The 14980-nt window shown below is 39.9% G+C and overlaps 2 protein-coding genes across 5 annotated transcripts in view; both read right to left on the bottom strand.

Moving 5' to 3' along the window:
* Positions 1–11064, bottom strand: part of LOC117576439 (microtubule-associated protein futsch) — a 30909-nt gene extending 19845 nt beyond the window's left edge. Inside the window, exons 1-2 of one of the 4 annotated variants that reach the window (XM_052007912.1) lie at positions 10930–11064; positions 3675–4513 (exon numbers count right to left, since the gene is read on the bottom strand). In XM_052007912.1, the coding sequence (XP_051863872.1) occupies positions 3675–3932 (258 nt within the window). In that variant the 5' untranslated portion in view covers positions 3933–4513; positions 10930–11064. The other 3 variants (XM_052007910.1, XM_052007911.1, XM_034261196.2) reach the window with 3 other exon arrangements.
* Positions 11065–11349: 285 nt separating this feature from the next.
* On the bottom strand, positions 11350–14704 carry LOC117574940 (replication factor C subunit 1). The gene is made up of 3 exons (XM_034258989.2): positions 14519–14704; positions 13187–14457; positions 11350–13130 (listed from the first exon to the last, which is right to left on the bottom strand). Exons 1-3 carry the CDS (start codon positions 14525–14527, stop codon positions 11486–11488), a joined length of 2925 nt encoding a protein of 974 aa, XP_034114880.2. The 5' UTR covers positions 14528–14704; the 3' UTR covers positions 11350–11485.
* Positions 14705–14980: the final 276 nt, after the last annotated feature.

Here is a 14980-nt window from a genome sequence, read left to right as displayed (position 1 = left end):
AGTTGGAAATTGGCGCTTGTTCTATTTGTCGCTGGAACAGAACGGAACAGGGAAACTTCTAGTCGCTTCTCAAGTATTATGTGGTTAAGGTGAGGATGGCAGACCTTCCAATTGACTTAAATTGCAACTCGAACTAGACAATTCCCTCATCTATTTAAGGTCACGAAATGCTAAAAAAACAAAACATTAAATTTCAATATTTCTAAAATGAAATGCAATTTATTAAATTTATAAAGAAGCTGGAGTCTTAAACCATTTTTTATTTGGTTATGTGATAACTGTTTGTGTTTGCCAAATATAGTTTGCTAAAACAATTTGCATCTAAGCACTTCCGTTTCAAAGCTCAACACATACTTCAAAATAAATTCATAGCTGACGTCTGCTCTTTGAAATGTCTTTCTGGATGGCACCTGTCAGCAAAGGCGACCTGGAATCACATCAATCTTAGGGCACAAGCAACTGCAGGCAGGGAGAAACCAACCATAAAATGAAATTGCATTAATATATATATATTTGGTTTTGTATTTTAGGGGAAGAGAGGGATAAGGTAAGGAGGATGGAAAATTCTGGCAAAAATATGAAGAGAAATTTATAATTATATAATGGATGATGTTATATACAATATGCAAAATTTGAGAATTGTAGATTAATGCGACAAGCGGAGCATGGGAATAGGGAATAGGCTGCCACAGTGGGGGCCTGGTCTGTAAGTGGGTCTAGGCGTGGCTGGCTGACTCTGAAACCGTTCAGGGATGTTTGGCAAGTTGCCAAAATGTGTTCGGGGCTAGCAAGAAAGAGACGGAGGAAAACAGCAAATGGAGCCAACTGGGGGAACACAGAAGCAGCATCAGCGACTGACAACAAATTTTCTACTAGAGTTTTGGCTGTTGTTCATGTTACTCAGCTACTGCTTCGTTGTAGCGTCTAAAAATAAAATGCACACCAGCATTTTGGCAATAGTTCTTGTTGATTTTCGTTTTGTTATTGGGCTCAGAGGTTCACTCGAGGTCCACGAACTGTGGCCGGACATGATTGAATGTTTGTTACAGTTCTATTTGCTTGCCTGTTCTGTTCGTGCAGAGTTTATGGTCGAGCAGTTGCAGTTGACCAAAAATCGCATTAATGTAAATAGAAGGCGTTCAAGAATATGCCACATCCTGCACCTTGTTCTGTTTGATTCCCTTTGCCACTTCCGAGGTTCTGCTGTACTGCTAATGGGTTGAGTTGTTGTTACTGCAACTGTTGCCATTAGTCAGCCAAGCAAAAGGCTTACTCGGTTTTTAGTTGAAGTGGCCACGCCCTGATTGCGCACATCCATTCCAGCTCCAACTTGCCGCAGACACACAACACACAGCACACACATTTCAAAGGCTTCGTCGCTGGCAAAGTGGGGGAAGTGTTTGTTGCAAAAACAACAAAATCGGAGCTTTTAGTTATACTATTGTAATATCCAGTAGTCTGGCTATGGCATGGGGTAGTAGGGAGATGTTGTTTTCACAACGACTATGTAAAGTTTTACCGTTAGCAGTTGAAGCTATCGGGTACAGGGTATATTTTAGTTTTTACAGTACTTGGTAGTGGCTTGCCTGCTTGTTTAAGCCGTTGTTGTGGCTGCCACCGGCATTGTTATGTGGCTGTGGGTGCACAAGTGAGCTTGTGTATGTAGGAGAGTTTACGTTGAGAGTGGCTTGTTGCTCGGACTAAGAGTAACCCCTTATGAACCAGTTGCACTTGAGGCGCTGCTGCAGCATGTTGAGCGCTTTTTCAAAGTGCCGCACACAGCAAACGTAAACTATTTTCTGGCATGTGCTGTCGCTGCTTGCACAACGTCATCCAGCTACACCCTTAATTCATCCCAGCCCTTATATTGACGTAGCTCGGAGCTGGCTTATTAAAAATTAAGGCACGTTGCAAATTTGTTGCTGAGCTGTGAACACACATATTTCACTGTGCTCGCATACGTAAAAAACATAGACTGCCAGTTTATTAATAGATATCAGCAAATAAACATCGTCTTCCCCATACTCTTTGTTCCATGCCACAAATGAAATCGGTAACCCTTATTGGATGACTCTAAGACTGGGCTGTGGTCGAGGTTATTTGCGGAATGTTAAGTAATATGTATATTTAGTCAAGTGATTTATTAAAAAGATTCATTGATTTTTGCTAGTTGAAAACATATAGATACAGTACATTTAAAAATTAACTTTATTTACACCACAAATGATATCGGTAACCCTTATTGGATGACTGTAAGACTGGGTTGTGGTCAAGGTTATTTGTAGAATGTTAACTAATATATTTTGTCAAGTGCATTATTTAAAAAATTTATTGATTTTTTGCTGGTTTATTCTTCAGTGCTTTCAAGCATTAGCTTGTAACTATGACGTAAATTAATTTTGTTATTATTTCATCTATTTACAACTTATTCAATTCTTAAATAGTACTGTTTTATTTATGATGTATTTTAAAGAGATTTACAGTGTAAACCTACTTTGCCTACTTATTTGGTCTGCATCCTGTAGACTTTGCAAATCTACTTTACATTTCATAGTGGACAACAAACAGTTGCCGTATTTTCGGCTCGTGAATATAACTCAGGTTGCATAATACTTTGGGGCATAGTTTTCGACAACCTTGCCACAGATAATCACATGCCCTAGAATATTTTTAATAATTTATATATATTTCTCAATTACCTAAATGTAACAGAAGTCAGTAACTAAAGAAGCATCGTTTAAATATTTAAAGGTTTTCTATTTGTGAGGAATATTAGATTACCATAGGCGTCTTTTGTATACAATTTGATGCATCAGCTGAATGCTTTTAGGCCTGCCTGTTGTGTATCCATCGAAAGTGCTTTGCCATTGAATTGCCTATATACCGGAAAAATGCCTTAAAAAGCTTATCTCGCCATTTGGTTAGGAAACAGATACTCGCATGTTGTGCAGTTGGGGTGCCAACTGTGGAAAAGTCAACACATTTTGCTGATAATGCAAAAATGCTCATATAACAACACTTTTTTAATAAAAAGATTATTGTCTGCACTGAAAATTGAAACTGTGACAAAACGCCTAAGCTATTGGTAACTACAGTTTTGTAGAAATATGTATGTGTGACTTAAGACATAGACAGTATTGATAAGTAAATGAAGTTAATCAATAATGCTGAGCTTTACAGCTAATGCGTCGCAAGGTCATTTTAAGTAAGGGCAAAAGTGTTAAAACTAATTGATTCACAAACATTAACAATAAGAAGCAAGAAAGGTGCAGTCGAGTGTGCACGACTGTATCGTACCAGTCTATTATAAGTACTATAGTTGTTATTGTGTTTACCAAAAATCGAGGTACTTGTTATTCGGCATGGAGCGAGCAAAAATTTGAACCAAATTTTATCTGTGTGCAAACATAACAAGTGCTGTCGAACAAAAATTATATCTCTCGCTTATAGCCCTTAAAATGTAGGTGTTCATACGGATAGACTGGCAGACGAACATGGCAATATCGTCTCGGCTTTTGACGCTGATCAAGAATATATATACTGTATCGTGTTGTCATGCCTGTTACATACATTCCATGTCGGCACAAAGTTATAATACCCTTCTACGCTATGAGTAGCGGGTATAAATATATACATATGTATATGTATTAAACGCAAATAGATTTGTGGCTCACCTGAACTTGAAACATTGTAACCGAATCATCCAGCATTTGTATGCGCACAGTGAGCTTCTTGCCACCGCGATGTCTTGGCGTTGACGGTGTGCCATCGACCCCGCTGGGTGTGCTCAGGGAATGGGTCATGCGTCCGCCAGGCAGTCCACTGCCGGAAACTCCTCCGCCATTGGGGTTGCTGAGATCATAATGACGTGATCCTCCACCGACCCCACCGCCAACGGATCGCGTTGCTGTGCCCATGTCGGCCAGTGACATTTTGTACACGAGAATTTTGGTTACCTCAACGCGAAGACGACGTTAACTACTTTCCGCCGGATTTCAACTGCTGATGTACTTTTGCCAATCCGTCTAATTTTGCTAATAACATGCATAGATTGCACGAAATCCTTGTGGTTGTCTTTTTTCCCTTATTACTTTTATACTATTGTACGATTTGGAATGATACTGGGATAGTTAATTCTGTTATTTCCCTCTCTCGGTTCGGTTTTGATTCGAATTGTGGCAAAATTTAATTGAGTCAACGTTCCAATTTGGATCGCTCGCTTCCAAAATATGAGCAATAAACGAAAAGTGGAAGCTATAATCTAATACCACACATCTGCTTCACATTTGAGTCAGTTCCGTCTAATGTTTAAAGTGCTGGATTCTACAAGAGGGCTTACTTCTTGTGTTCGGCATATTTTTGCTGCTCTTGCGATTGCTTAATTCGATTCTCTTTCGTTTCGTTTATTTTGTTTTGTTTCGTTTTGTCAATTTTTGGTTTCTTCATAAACATTTATAACACGCATCTGGACATAATTTCCTCATCATGCAGAGCCAAATAATGCCTCATATTGCTACAAAGAAACAGAAAAAAATAATATTGATCACAAATGTTCATAATTTAAGTAAAGCAATTAGTAAAGACCGTTGGAAAGTTTATAATCTCTAAACTTTTAAAGAATTAACCAATCGTAATTTGTCTGAAAAAGTATTTTGCATAACAGAAATTTATTTTCTAATCTGCTGACATCAATTATCTTATATATTAGCACACAGAATGTGACAAAGCTCTAGAACCCATTTACTTCGCTGTCTGTTGAATTATTAGCACATGCAAATCATTGACAAAGTTATATACGAGTATGAAACGTGACTTATGGCCGCTTACCAACTGCAGCACCATCCAAACAATTGCAGGAATATACATATATTTTTATGACATGCTTGACATGTGCGAGAAACGAATGAATGACGACCTGCAACTATCGACTACGACTTCCCACTCACAGTCCACGGTCCGGGAGAGAAGTAAAGAGAGTGAGAGAGATTCGTTATCTAAGTAGACACTGATGAGCAACATACTGACTGACTGAGGCAATGTCTGTTTTGAGTTGGGTCATTGAACGTTGTCAGCGTTGGTTCGAGAGTTATCGAGTTCAAGTGTATATAACAGAAAGAGACAGACAGACAAAGAGAGAGTGCACTCTCTCTCTTCCGATCAACCTGACTACTGAATGTTCATAACGCATCGTAAATTCCACATTTTACGCCTCATTCGTAAACTCTTGGACGGCATCCTGTATCTGCAAATTGACAGCGCTCCACGTCCGCATTCAAATTTATGAGCTGACCGTAAATACAAGACACAGGGCTGAGGCTCAAAGCTTACTAGACTCTCCATTTTTTAAATAATTTTTCATATTTTCTGTGTGCGGCCCACAAATATAATTGGCGCCAAACTTCTATAGATACTCATTTATACAGCACTGGTGTCTCACAATGACTCGGAGGTAACCCCAAAATAAAAATCAACATCAACCACAGCGGCAACTCACGATGCCAGTGTTCGGTTTTTGCTTAACAAACTTAAGCTCTCAGCTTTCCGGTTTCGCGTGGGCGCCTCTCGTGGGCTGACCATTTGATACACCGCCTCCATATTCAATCTCCAATCCTTCTCTCTGCCTTCTTGCTATTTGTTGTTTGTTTTAAGTGCCCAACATTTCTCATGTTTACCTTTCCATCCATATATACGGATACATATAAAAGCATATTATATACTTTATTTTCTCCATTATCTGGGTCGTTTCTGATAAGCTCTTTTATTTTCACAGGTGTTTTTACTAATTTTCAGTCTATTTTCTCGACCTTCCCATCAATTTTTGTTTGCGTATTTCTCTTCTATCCATTTTCTGTTGTGTATATTGAAAAATATTCATGGTAGTCAAATTTTTATTGAGCCATTGTTTAGTAGTTTCGTTTTGATACATCTGTAATTATTCATTGTCAATTTTTGTGACATCCCGTAGAGTGGAAGTGGAGGCGACAAGAGTTCATAATGCCACCCACGTTTGTTTATTAATCAAGTTTACTACTACACAGTGTGTGTGTTTGCTTTTTTCAAAAGTCACAATCAATTTGTAGTGTTTGGTATGAATAAAAAAAAACCATTTTAATCCACTCTTAATTTCTTTTTAAAAAATCTTAAAAACTCATATATAAATTTGCGAGTTTTATACGTCGGACCTGTGAATCTTAGTTAAGCAACCGTGAATTTCAGTACTTGACAGTGTGTAATGGTAATAAAGTTTTGATGAGTGAAAAGTGCAAACTTTTACACAAGGTATGCGGCGTCAGGAAAAACTTTTAAGTTCACATTCAGAAGAAGCAGCGGCAACTCTGATGGAAAGTTGACAGTTATGTGCGCATTTGATTAAAAGAACATCATCATCGCTTATTTAGTCACTTGCTGATGGCACGCTAAGTATGTGAAGCTAGTCTTCAGCCACATATGGCAACTGCCAATGACATACTTGCAGTTGGTAAGCCAGTTGACGGTCCAAACTTGGTTAGTTGCCAGAAGCATATTGCTCCGTAGCGGTATTTTAACCCATTTCTGAGTAGGTGAGTATAACGATCTTGAAAATCATCTGCTTGCCAACGGATTTGTTCATCGATGATAAGTAGTAATTAATGAATAATAAATTGTGGGGAATTTAAAAACTGATCATATTCTTTATGAATCTGGATCGATCTCTGAACTTATTGATTATTATTATCTATTACAAAAGCAAATCAGAACTACATCAGAGATCTCCAAGATTTTCTGTGAAAACATAAGGCCAGCTGCAATTGGCTAGCGGTTGTTTAACCCATTTTATGCCACCGACCAGTTTGGCGATGAGCTAGCGACAAGTTCTTCAATATCCACCGCGGATGCAGACAGAATATTTGTCATTCTTTTATAGTTGCTGCAGCATTAACTGGTAAGTCTGCATTCTATGTGGGTGCCCGTTATAGATGCAACTGCTACTACAACTGCAATTACAAATCTGAAATGATGTCCGTTGACAGGCTCAAAACAGACATCGCGTCTCACCGGATCGTCAAGAGTCTTTATGTACTCACTTCTAAAGAGGAGCATGTAATGTAATGTAATGAAGTGAAACGATAAACAAAGGCGGGTCATATAAAAGAGCAACCATTTGCTTCCCTTTAAATACATATTTTAATGAACTGCACAAAGGCGAGACCTCTTCCTCTCTTTCCCTCGTTTTCTCTCTCTCTCTTTCCCACGTATGGGTTTTGAGTTTGAACAGCAACGGCAACGACTTTATAGCTGTCAGACAGACAGTCAAGCAGAGTGCATCCTTTTATACATACATAATTTGTTTTTCTTTGCATTTTATTTTTAAACCAATGTACTGAGTAATGGAGTTGGTTACCATGTGCCACATGCCACATGCTACAAGCATTTTCTGGCCTACGCATGCATCCATCAGCAGCAGCTTGTGCAGCCTCCTTAGTTGCTTGCATTGCCTTTGTTTCTTATTTTCATCTCTTCTTTATCGTATAATTCCTAAAGCTATATACTACAAGCCCATATGTAGATAGATATACCAAAAATACAAAGTGATTCATCATCTCCGCACTGCAAGCGAGATGCGAGTACACCTTAATTGAGATGCCTCCAAAATGTGGAGAGATACTCGAGAAATTGCAGCAGGGGATTAAATTAAATCACTGCTGGCAAACCCAGAACTGATCTCATAATAATCTGAAGAACATTTTGAAATATCTCAGTGTGAACTCAATCGATTGGATTTGTTGGGGAAAACAAACCTGATGCGGTGTTGTTTTCCAGCTAAAATAAGACGCTCAAGTGTTTTCATTTTAGGTATCAATATTTGCAAGTTTCGTGTTACTTGTAAATAGATTATAAATAAATATTTGAAAAAAAAAAACTTCACCGTTTTAATACTAGGCATAAAACCTTTCAGTAAGTGACGACTTTTATTGCTTAAAACAATTTCAACGTACTACAAAGCGACAGTCTTAACATACAAATTATTATTAATATGCGTCACAAATCAGCGAAGCGAAAGCAGCATTTCAAACATTCCGTCAGCAAACAGCAATTGAAAATATGCAGCAAGAGTTGAGTAGTAATCCGAAGGCAAATACCCTGATAAATATGCACTTACTTGATTCAATGCGTCTATAAGTGACTATATAATTCTCCTAAATACAATAGTTAAAAAAAAAAACAAACCGGTTCTAATTTGCGAGAGTCTACTGTAGTTGATTTTTTTGTTAGAGGGGAAATCAATTAGTATTGTCAGCGCATATTCTGAGACATTTATGAACCGACAAACAAAGCAGATACAAAACAAAGAAGTGCACTGCAGATAGTTTCAACTATTGTCTTTAGCTATTGTGTAGCTGTAATATACTCTCTAGTAGGTCGCTCCAATTGATTATGGCAAATTTATTTCCTATAGTCAAAGTATTTGATATGCTTTTCGCATAGTACACAACATAACATAGAACTCAAGTGCTGAGTGTGTGATGGCAACCTTGCCGCATGCAACTTGACTGACATTTCAAGCAGATAGGTTGCAGCTCTGTGCTAAGGACAAGAGTGTGCTCATCACACATCCACAAAGAAGAAAATGAAATAAGTACAAGAGTCTTGCCGATGGTCTTGGCATTCTCATTCATGTTGTGCTCAATTTATATGCGGCATGTGGCTCGTCGCAGTTACCAAATTTATGTTTATTGAAACGGATATGATAATCGTTAATCGATCTATTCGAAACCTGTTTGCAAGTCGCGTGTCGCGTGAAGAGCTGTTGAGAGAGCTGTAAAGCTGTTTCCAACTCAGTTGGTAGCTGAATACTCAATCGGAATTAAGATTGCTAAAATTCTTTAGGAAACATAAACTGTACGAAAATGTATTCTTTAAGTTATATGCTAACTTGCAAACCAATTCTATTATCGATCAACTTGACTGGCAACAAAAAATTGGCTTGATTGTCAACGTTTGCCTATTGTTGTTGACCCAATTCATCTGCACGTTTTACTCGTTCGCTGCCATACCAAAGCCATGTTCAAGTTTTTACCACATATAAAATGGAATTAAGAACTCAAAATGGTAGCAGGTGTTATTTCTATCTATAAATATATCTTTTCTTTAACAAATACACGAAGTCATGTTCTAATCAAGTCTTAATTAAAGTGATTGTATTATATTGGTGTCCTCCTTTGTGCAGGAGAAATCAAGTCAGCTTCTTCGAATCCCTTTTGCTTTCTCTCACTTTAATTAAACTTAATTAAAATCTTGCCTGCACGTAAATTGCGACACACACACACACACACAAGAGTCCACTTAACACAAATTTAATGACGTCAACTCTTGCTAGAAAGGGCGGCGGTATTGGCAAAGAAAAAACACCTCGCAATAACCAAAAAGCTACAAAAGCAAATGTCAATTTTTGTTGTTCGCTTCGTGCCTTAACGAGTTGTCGTCTTGTACTTATCTTTTCCCTCACACACAAGCAAACACATAGATATGAGGAATATACACACACACAGACGCACACACTTGTACGACAATTGATAACGAAATGCGCTTTTAGGTCTGCTGTAACAGCGAGTGTAATAAATTGACAGTGGAGAGCGAGGGGAAGCAGAATGGTGTTGATTGTACATCATTTATCTATTTTACCGCGAGTTGTTGTTCTTATCTCTTCTATAACTGGAAATCCGTTAAACAAACATTACCATTGCGCATGTGTTTATGTTCAATCTTATCGATATGAACGAAAAGTTATTATTTTGTGCAAAAAAAGCTGACCTAAAATCTACTGTGATCATTTCAAGCTACATTTAAAGCAAACAACTCTGTTCTGCTTCGTATTAGAACGTGACGCTTACAGTCGGGAATTTAATCCGATTTCCGCAACAAAAGCTCCAATAAACACAGCAGCCGAATGAAATGAAATGAAAGCGAAAACATACACATTCATATGTATTGAAAAATCAACAGTCATCAAACAGCAAGAGCAGCCGAGCGAACGATGGAGACAGAGAGAGAGAGAGACAGACCAAGAGAGCATTAGTGAGAGCAGAGCGTGGGAGTAACTTAAACAAATGCAATGACCTGAATTTGAACCGTTTGTGCAAGAAAATAAAAAGGGGGAAGAAGTGTATAAAGAAGTAAACATGTGTTTAACTCCCCACCTCCTACTAGTCACCCCCTTCCGCATTAACATACAGTTTCCTTGCAAGGAAAAATGAAAATAAATCAAGGCGCGGCAACAACGAATGTTTACAATATTCGTGAAAAAGGTAAAAGTAATTGTTATAAGGCTTTAGCTTTCGACTCCTCTCTCTCTCTCTCTCTCTCTCCAAGGCAAGTAACTTGCTCTGCGCATGTATTGGTATTTGCATGCGTGTGCTTGTGTGTGTATACGCAACGTCCTTGTGCCTAACACAACAGCAAAGTAGGCAAAGAGGTGGGGCGGCATCGAGGGTTGCTGCTGGCCAACACTTTGTTGGCCACCCATTTTGCTGTTGTCAAAGTCTACACTTGCCTTTACCTCCGTGTGCCTGAGATGCTGAACGCTTGCTCGTGTGTATGTGTGTATGCTTATTGAGTTTTCAGAGTTTTAACAACGAACGAGTTGCGTAAATTGTTGAAAGCTCTTTGAACTTGATAATTTTAATTGAATTGCACAATTAAAACGGCTGTTTTTCCTATTTTCATGCTACTTCTGCTGGTGGTGCTGCGCCCTTTACACATACACATGCATACATAAACGCGAGAAAAGGGCGACACTCACACTTACACGCTGAACATTTTTCACTGGTGCAAAAAAAGTTGAACACACCACAGAAAACAGCAAACGCATGTTATTGGCAGAAAAACACTTAAATACGGCACGTGCACGCAATTTTCGATTAACAATACTTATGTCAGAGTTGCGCGCACATTTTGTTGTTAATTAAAGGCCGTTGCAAATGCTAATTGCATTTAATTTCAATTGTTTTTGCGGTGCGCGAAGTTATTTGTACGAACCGTTCACGACAACGTCATTTTTACTTCTGACAGCTGTTTGAACCTAGCGATGTGCGATATGTGTTTAAGAACCTGTCATTGTACGCAAGTATCGTACATAAGCGATAGATTGCGATGTCACGGTTTTGATATTTTTATGGTTAATAGTGACATCGGTAACACACAATCGATATGAAGCGCTCAGCCAAATAATGTTAATGGCGGAAATTCAAATGTGAAATGCAAAAATAAGTTGGATTTTCGTTTGAAATACATACATGAGAAAATATGTGTACAGTGTCCAATGGACACTACTGAGTGCACACTATTTAACGATATTAAAAGGTTCATATATGAAAAGCAAAAAGTTTTAATTGATTCAATATAAATATAACATACAATTTATGAGAAAAAAATAGTAGATCGCCAACATGGGGACTTTACAATGAGTGGATGCAACTTAATAATAACGTGCTTTGTTAGCTGTAACTTATTTTTTAGGCTTCGCCTTTGATTTAGCCGCACTTGACGCAGTGCTTGCTTTTTTGCCACCTGCTTTTGAAGTGCTGGCTTTGCTGGTGCTGCTTGCAGCTGGCTTCTTCTTAGCCTTAATAAGTCCATCCAACTCCAAATCATCTTTATCATCATCATCATCTGATGCAACCGCTTGGCCACCCTCCTCATCCTCTTCGCCACCAAGCAGACCGCTTTCCTCATCACCAGCTGCCTCGGCACGCTTCCGTTTAACATTTGCCTGTGCTGAATAGGAATAAGCCATGACCTCTTTGTTGTAGGCTCGTGTGAGTGCTGCCTTCACACGGCCATCGACTGCATCCATGGGCGACTTCTTGCCCGGCCAGGCAGTAAGCTCTAGCAGCGAATCCAAATCCTCGCGCAACAAATGATAATCCTTCATCACATCTAGTGCTGCAGCGACGCCTTCTTGTCCATCTTTGGACAGCGGACGCACAATGTTGGCCAACAAGAACGGTGCATAATCCAAACGCACCGACAGTTTGGAGCCCGAGGTGCACACTCGCGTGTGATCATGCAGCTCCTGGGCCAAGCGAGATCGCTTAGTCGTCTTGGAATTCTTGCCTAACCAGCCAGGGAAATTGATTTGGCCAGTGAAGTGACCGCACATATATTCACCGGGTAGCACTGAGCTAAAGACGGCCTGAGTGGGCAGCAGACTCCATGCGGAATTGGCACGAATACGCTTATCCACCATGTCACCCAGGCTGAGAGCATCCGCAGTGGCCGCCACCTTGGCCATGATGTCGTTTTTATTGCCCTGTGGCAGTACTTGCAGATAGTTTTGCTGAACAAAAAGTGGAGCCATGCTGTAGTCGTGGAAGAACAGATCACACTTATCGTAGAAGCTCATTTGTTTGTGCTCATCGGCCGTAAAAACCTTGCGCACCACTTCCCAAGGGCCCAGCTTTAGATCTTTGGATGCCACCTGTTGGCTTGCGGTTGACATTTCTGGCAGCTTTTCGCCGGCACTCAACAGAGCCAAATGATTGATGGTCTGACGAATATCATTGTTGGTAGCTGCAATGATTTCCTCCAGCTTCGATGGCGTCATTTTGAGCTTCTCCTTGAAACAAATGCTCATGATGCGTCCCTTGATCTGTTCGATGCGAGGTCGCTGGAAACGTAAATCATAGCAATAGTTGACCAACGAACGTATCTTTGGATGATTGCGGTCGTTGCACATGCAAATAATGGGCACCGAACTCTCCTTAATCAGTGCAATGAGCTCCGCCATACCACCGCGATCCTCGTTGCCCGCCATGCCGTCTACCTCGTCCATGATCAGCACATGCTTCTTGGACACTGCTTGCGACTGTCCATTTACATAGCCATACAGTGATTTGTTGCCCAACAGACTGGCCACCTCTTCCTTAAGCAGTCGCTTGCTGCGCGTGTCCGACGCATTGAATTCGACGGCATCGAAGCCCAGCTCCTTGGTGACCAGAGTCGCCGTTGTCGTCTTACCAATGCCCGGCGGACCGGAGAGCAGGGCTGCTTTAAAGAAGCTGCCATCGTCGTTTTTGGCCCATGGATTGGGTCGTTGAGGCTTCTTCTTGCCATCGTGATTGACATACCATTTAGACAACCAGTTCATCAATCTGTAAATAGATAGGATTAGATTGAAAAGACTATAATTATATGTACTTTGACGTACTTGGTGACGTTGCTGGAGGGTCCAGCTTGGCCCACAATATCCTTGATGCTATTGGGTTTATACTTGTCCACCCAGGCCATGTTGAGGCTGTCTTCCGGCTTGACGTTATCCACGTTATTGTTGTCCTCTTTTTTGATCTTGGAGTCGGTTTCTTTGTGCTCCTGCTTCACTTTAACGCTGTGCATCTTTTCCTCCTTCTTAATGCTGCTGCTCTGCTGCAGTTTCTCTTCTTCACTATTTTGCTTCTTCACTTTCTTCTCTTCAGGTTCCTTTTTAACATTTGAAGTGCTTTTCTTTTCTTCAGGTTCCTTCTTTACTTTCAAAGTGCTACTTTTCTCTTCAGGTTCCTTCTTTACCTTGACTTCATCTTTCTTTTCGCCAGATCGTTCCCTTATCAAATCAAATAGTCCATCTTCACTTAAGATGGTCACATTATGTTCTTCGGCCTGTGCGAGTTTCTTGGGTCCCGCCTCCTCGCCCACAACCAAATAGTTGAGCTTCTTGCCCACCACAGTCATGACACGACCTCCAAATCCCTTAATCACCGATGCAGCTTCCTCTCGTTCCATAGATTCGAGTATGCCTGTCACTAAAAAGGTCAAACCCTTCAGGCAATCCGGAGAGCCTTTAGGTATTTCTTTGCTGCCCGGATTCAAGCAGCTGCTGCGATTCTTATACTGTTGATAGAGCACGGCAGCCATGCGCTTTCTCTCGTGCCGGTCTTCGTCTGTGAGAACACTTGTCTCCAGATCCTGCTTGGCACGTGGTGTGGCAGCTTTGGGCTTCTTTGCAAAAGCGCTCTTTGATTCTGGAGTTGGCTTCGGGCTGCGCTTGCGACTTGCAGGCGGACTCTGGATTTTGGTTTCTTTTGGCGATGTTGTTTGCTCCACATCCACTTCCATGAGACTGCGATCGATGGATTCATCCTCCATTTCAACAATGCTGCGATCCTTGGGCTTGGAAGCTTCTATGCGTTTAGTTTCCCCACCAAACAAATCCGAGGGATTAACTTTCTGCAAAGGCTTCAGCTTCGACAAAGATGGTTTCTTGGCAGCAGTGTTGTTATTATCGTTGCTTGGCGATTTGATGTCCAGTGCCTTGCGCGACCTTTTCAACTCCTTGCCATGCTTGCTCACTTGCGGACTAGCGGGTATTTCATCCTCGTCGCTGGAAATAACGCGCGCTTTGCGTTTCTTGGGTGCTGGCGATGGAGACGCATCTTCATCACTGGTCTTTTTGCCGGGCAGCCGTTTGAAGAACGAGTCTATTCCCTACAAAATGGTAAAAGTGTGTGAAATTTTATATTTAAATCTGGAGCACCAATCAACTTACGCGCTGCATTGCTTAACTTAGTTTAGCATTAAAATAATGTGGAGGGAAAAATAAAGGTGGCGAATTATCGATGGCACTATTGACAGCACTATCGATATATTGATGCGTTGAAAATCGTTGTCATCGATTTTAAATTGCAATTTAACCAACCAAGCAAAAGAATTAATAAAATGTTTAGAATTATTTATGGCTTAGAAAATATTAGGACGTGTTTATTTTTAAAAAGAAAGCTTCTTTCAATGCAACAGTTTTTTAACACATTTATCACTTCGTTTAAAATACAGAAATTTGGGCACACTTCGTATGGTATATTAGTATATTTTCAAAATATGTGTTTATCATAGGCGCGTATTTTTAAATTGTGTATACACTGTTTACCTTACACTTTACTGTTTTTTTTTGTTTTAAATTTTTTTTCTTAAATAAAATAATTACTCTATAAAAATAATATCAAAATTTACG

Source organism: Drosophila albomicans, chromosome 2R (genome assembly GCF_009650485.2).
Source record: "Drosophila albomicans strain 15112-1751.03 chromosome 2R, ASM965048v2, whole genome shotgun sequence".
NCBI classification, from domain to species: Eukaryota; Metazoa; Arthropoda; class Insecta; order Diptera; family Drosophilidae; genus Drosophila; species Drosophila albomicans.
This window is presented reverse-complemented; position numbering and strand designations above follow the sequence as displayed.

What these genes read in the sequence shown, in the direction of transcription:
- LOC117574940 (XM_034258989.2), bottom strand. An exon ending in CCCTCCAGCAACGTCACCAA is followed by an intron (nt 13,131 to 13,186) that starts GTACGTCAAAGT and finishes ATCTATTTACAG; the next exon opens with ATTGATGAACTGGTTGTCTA.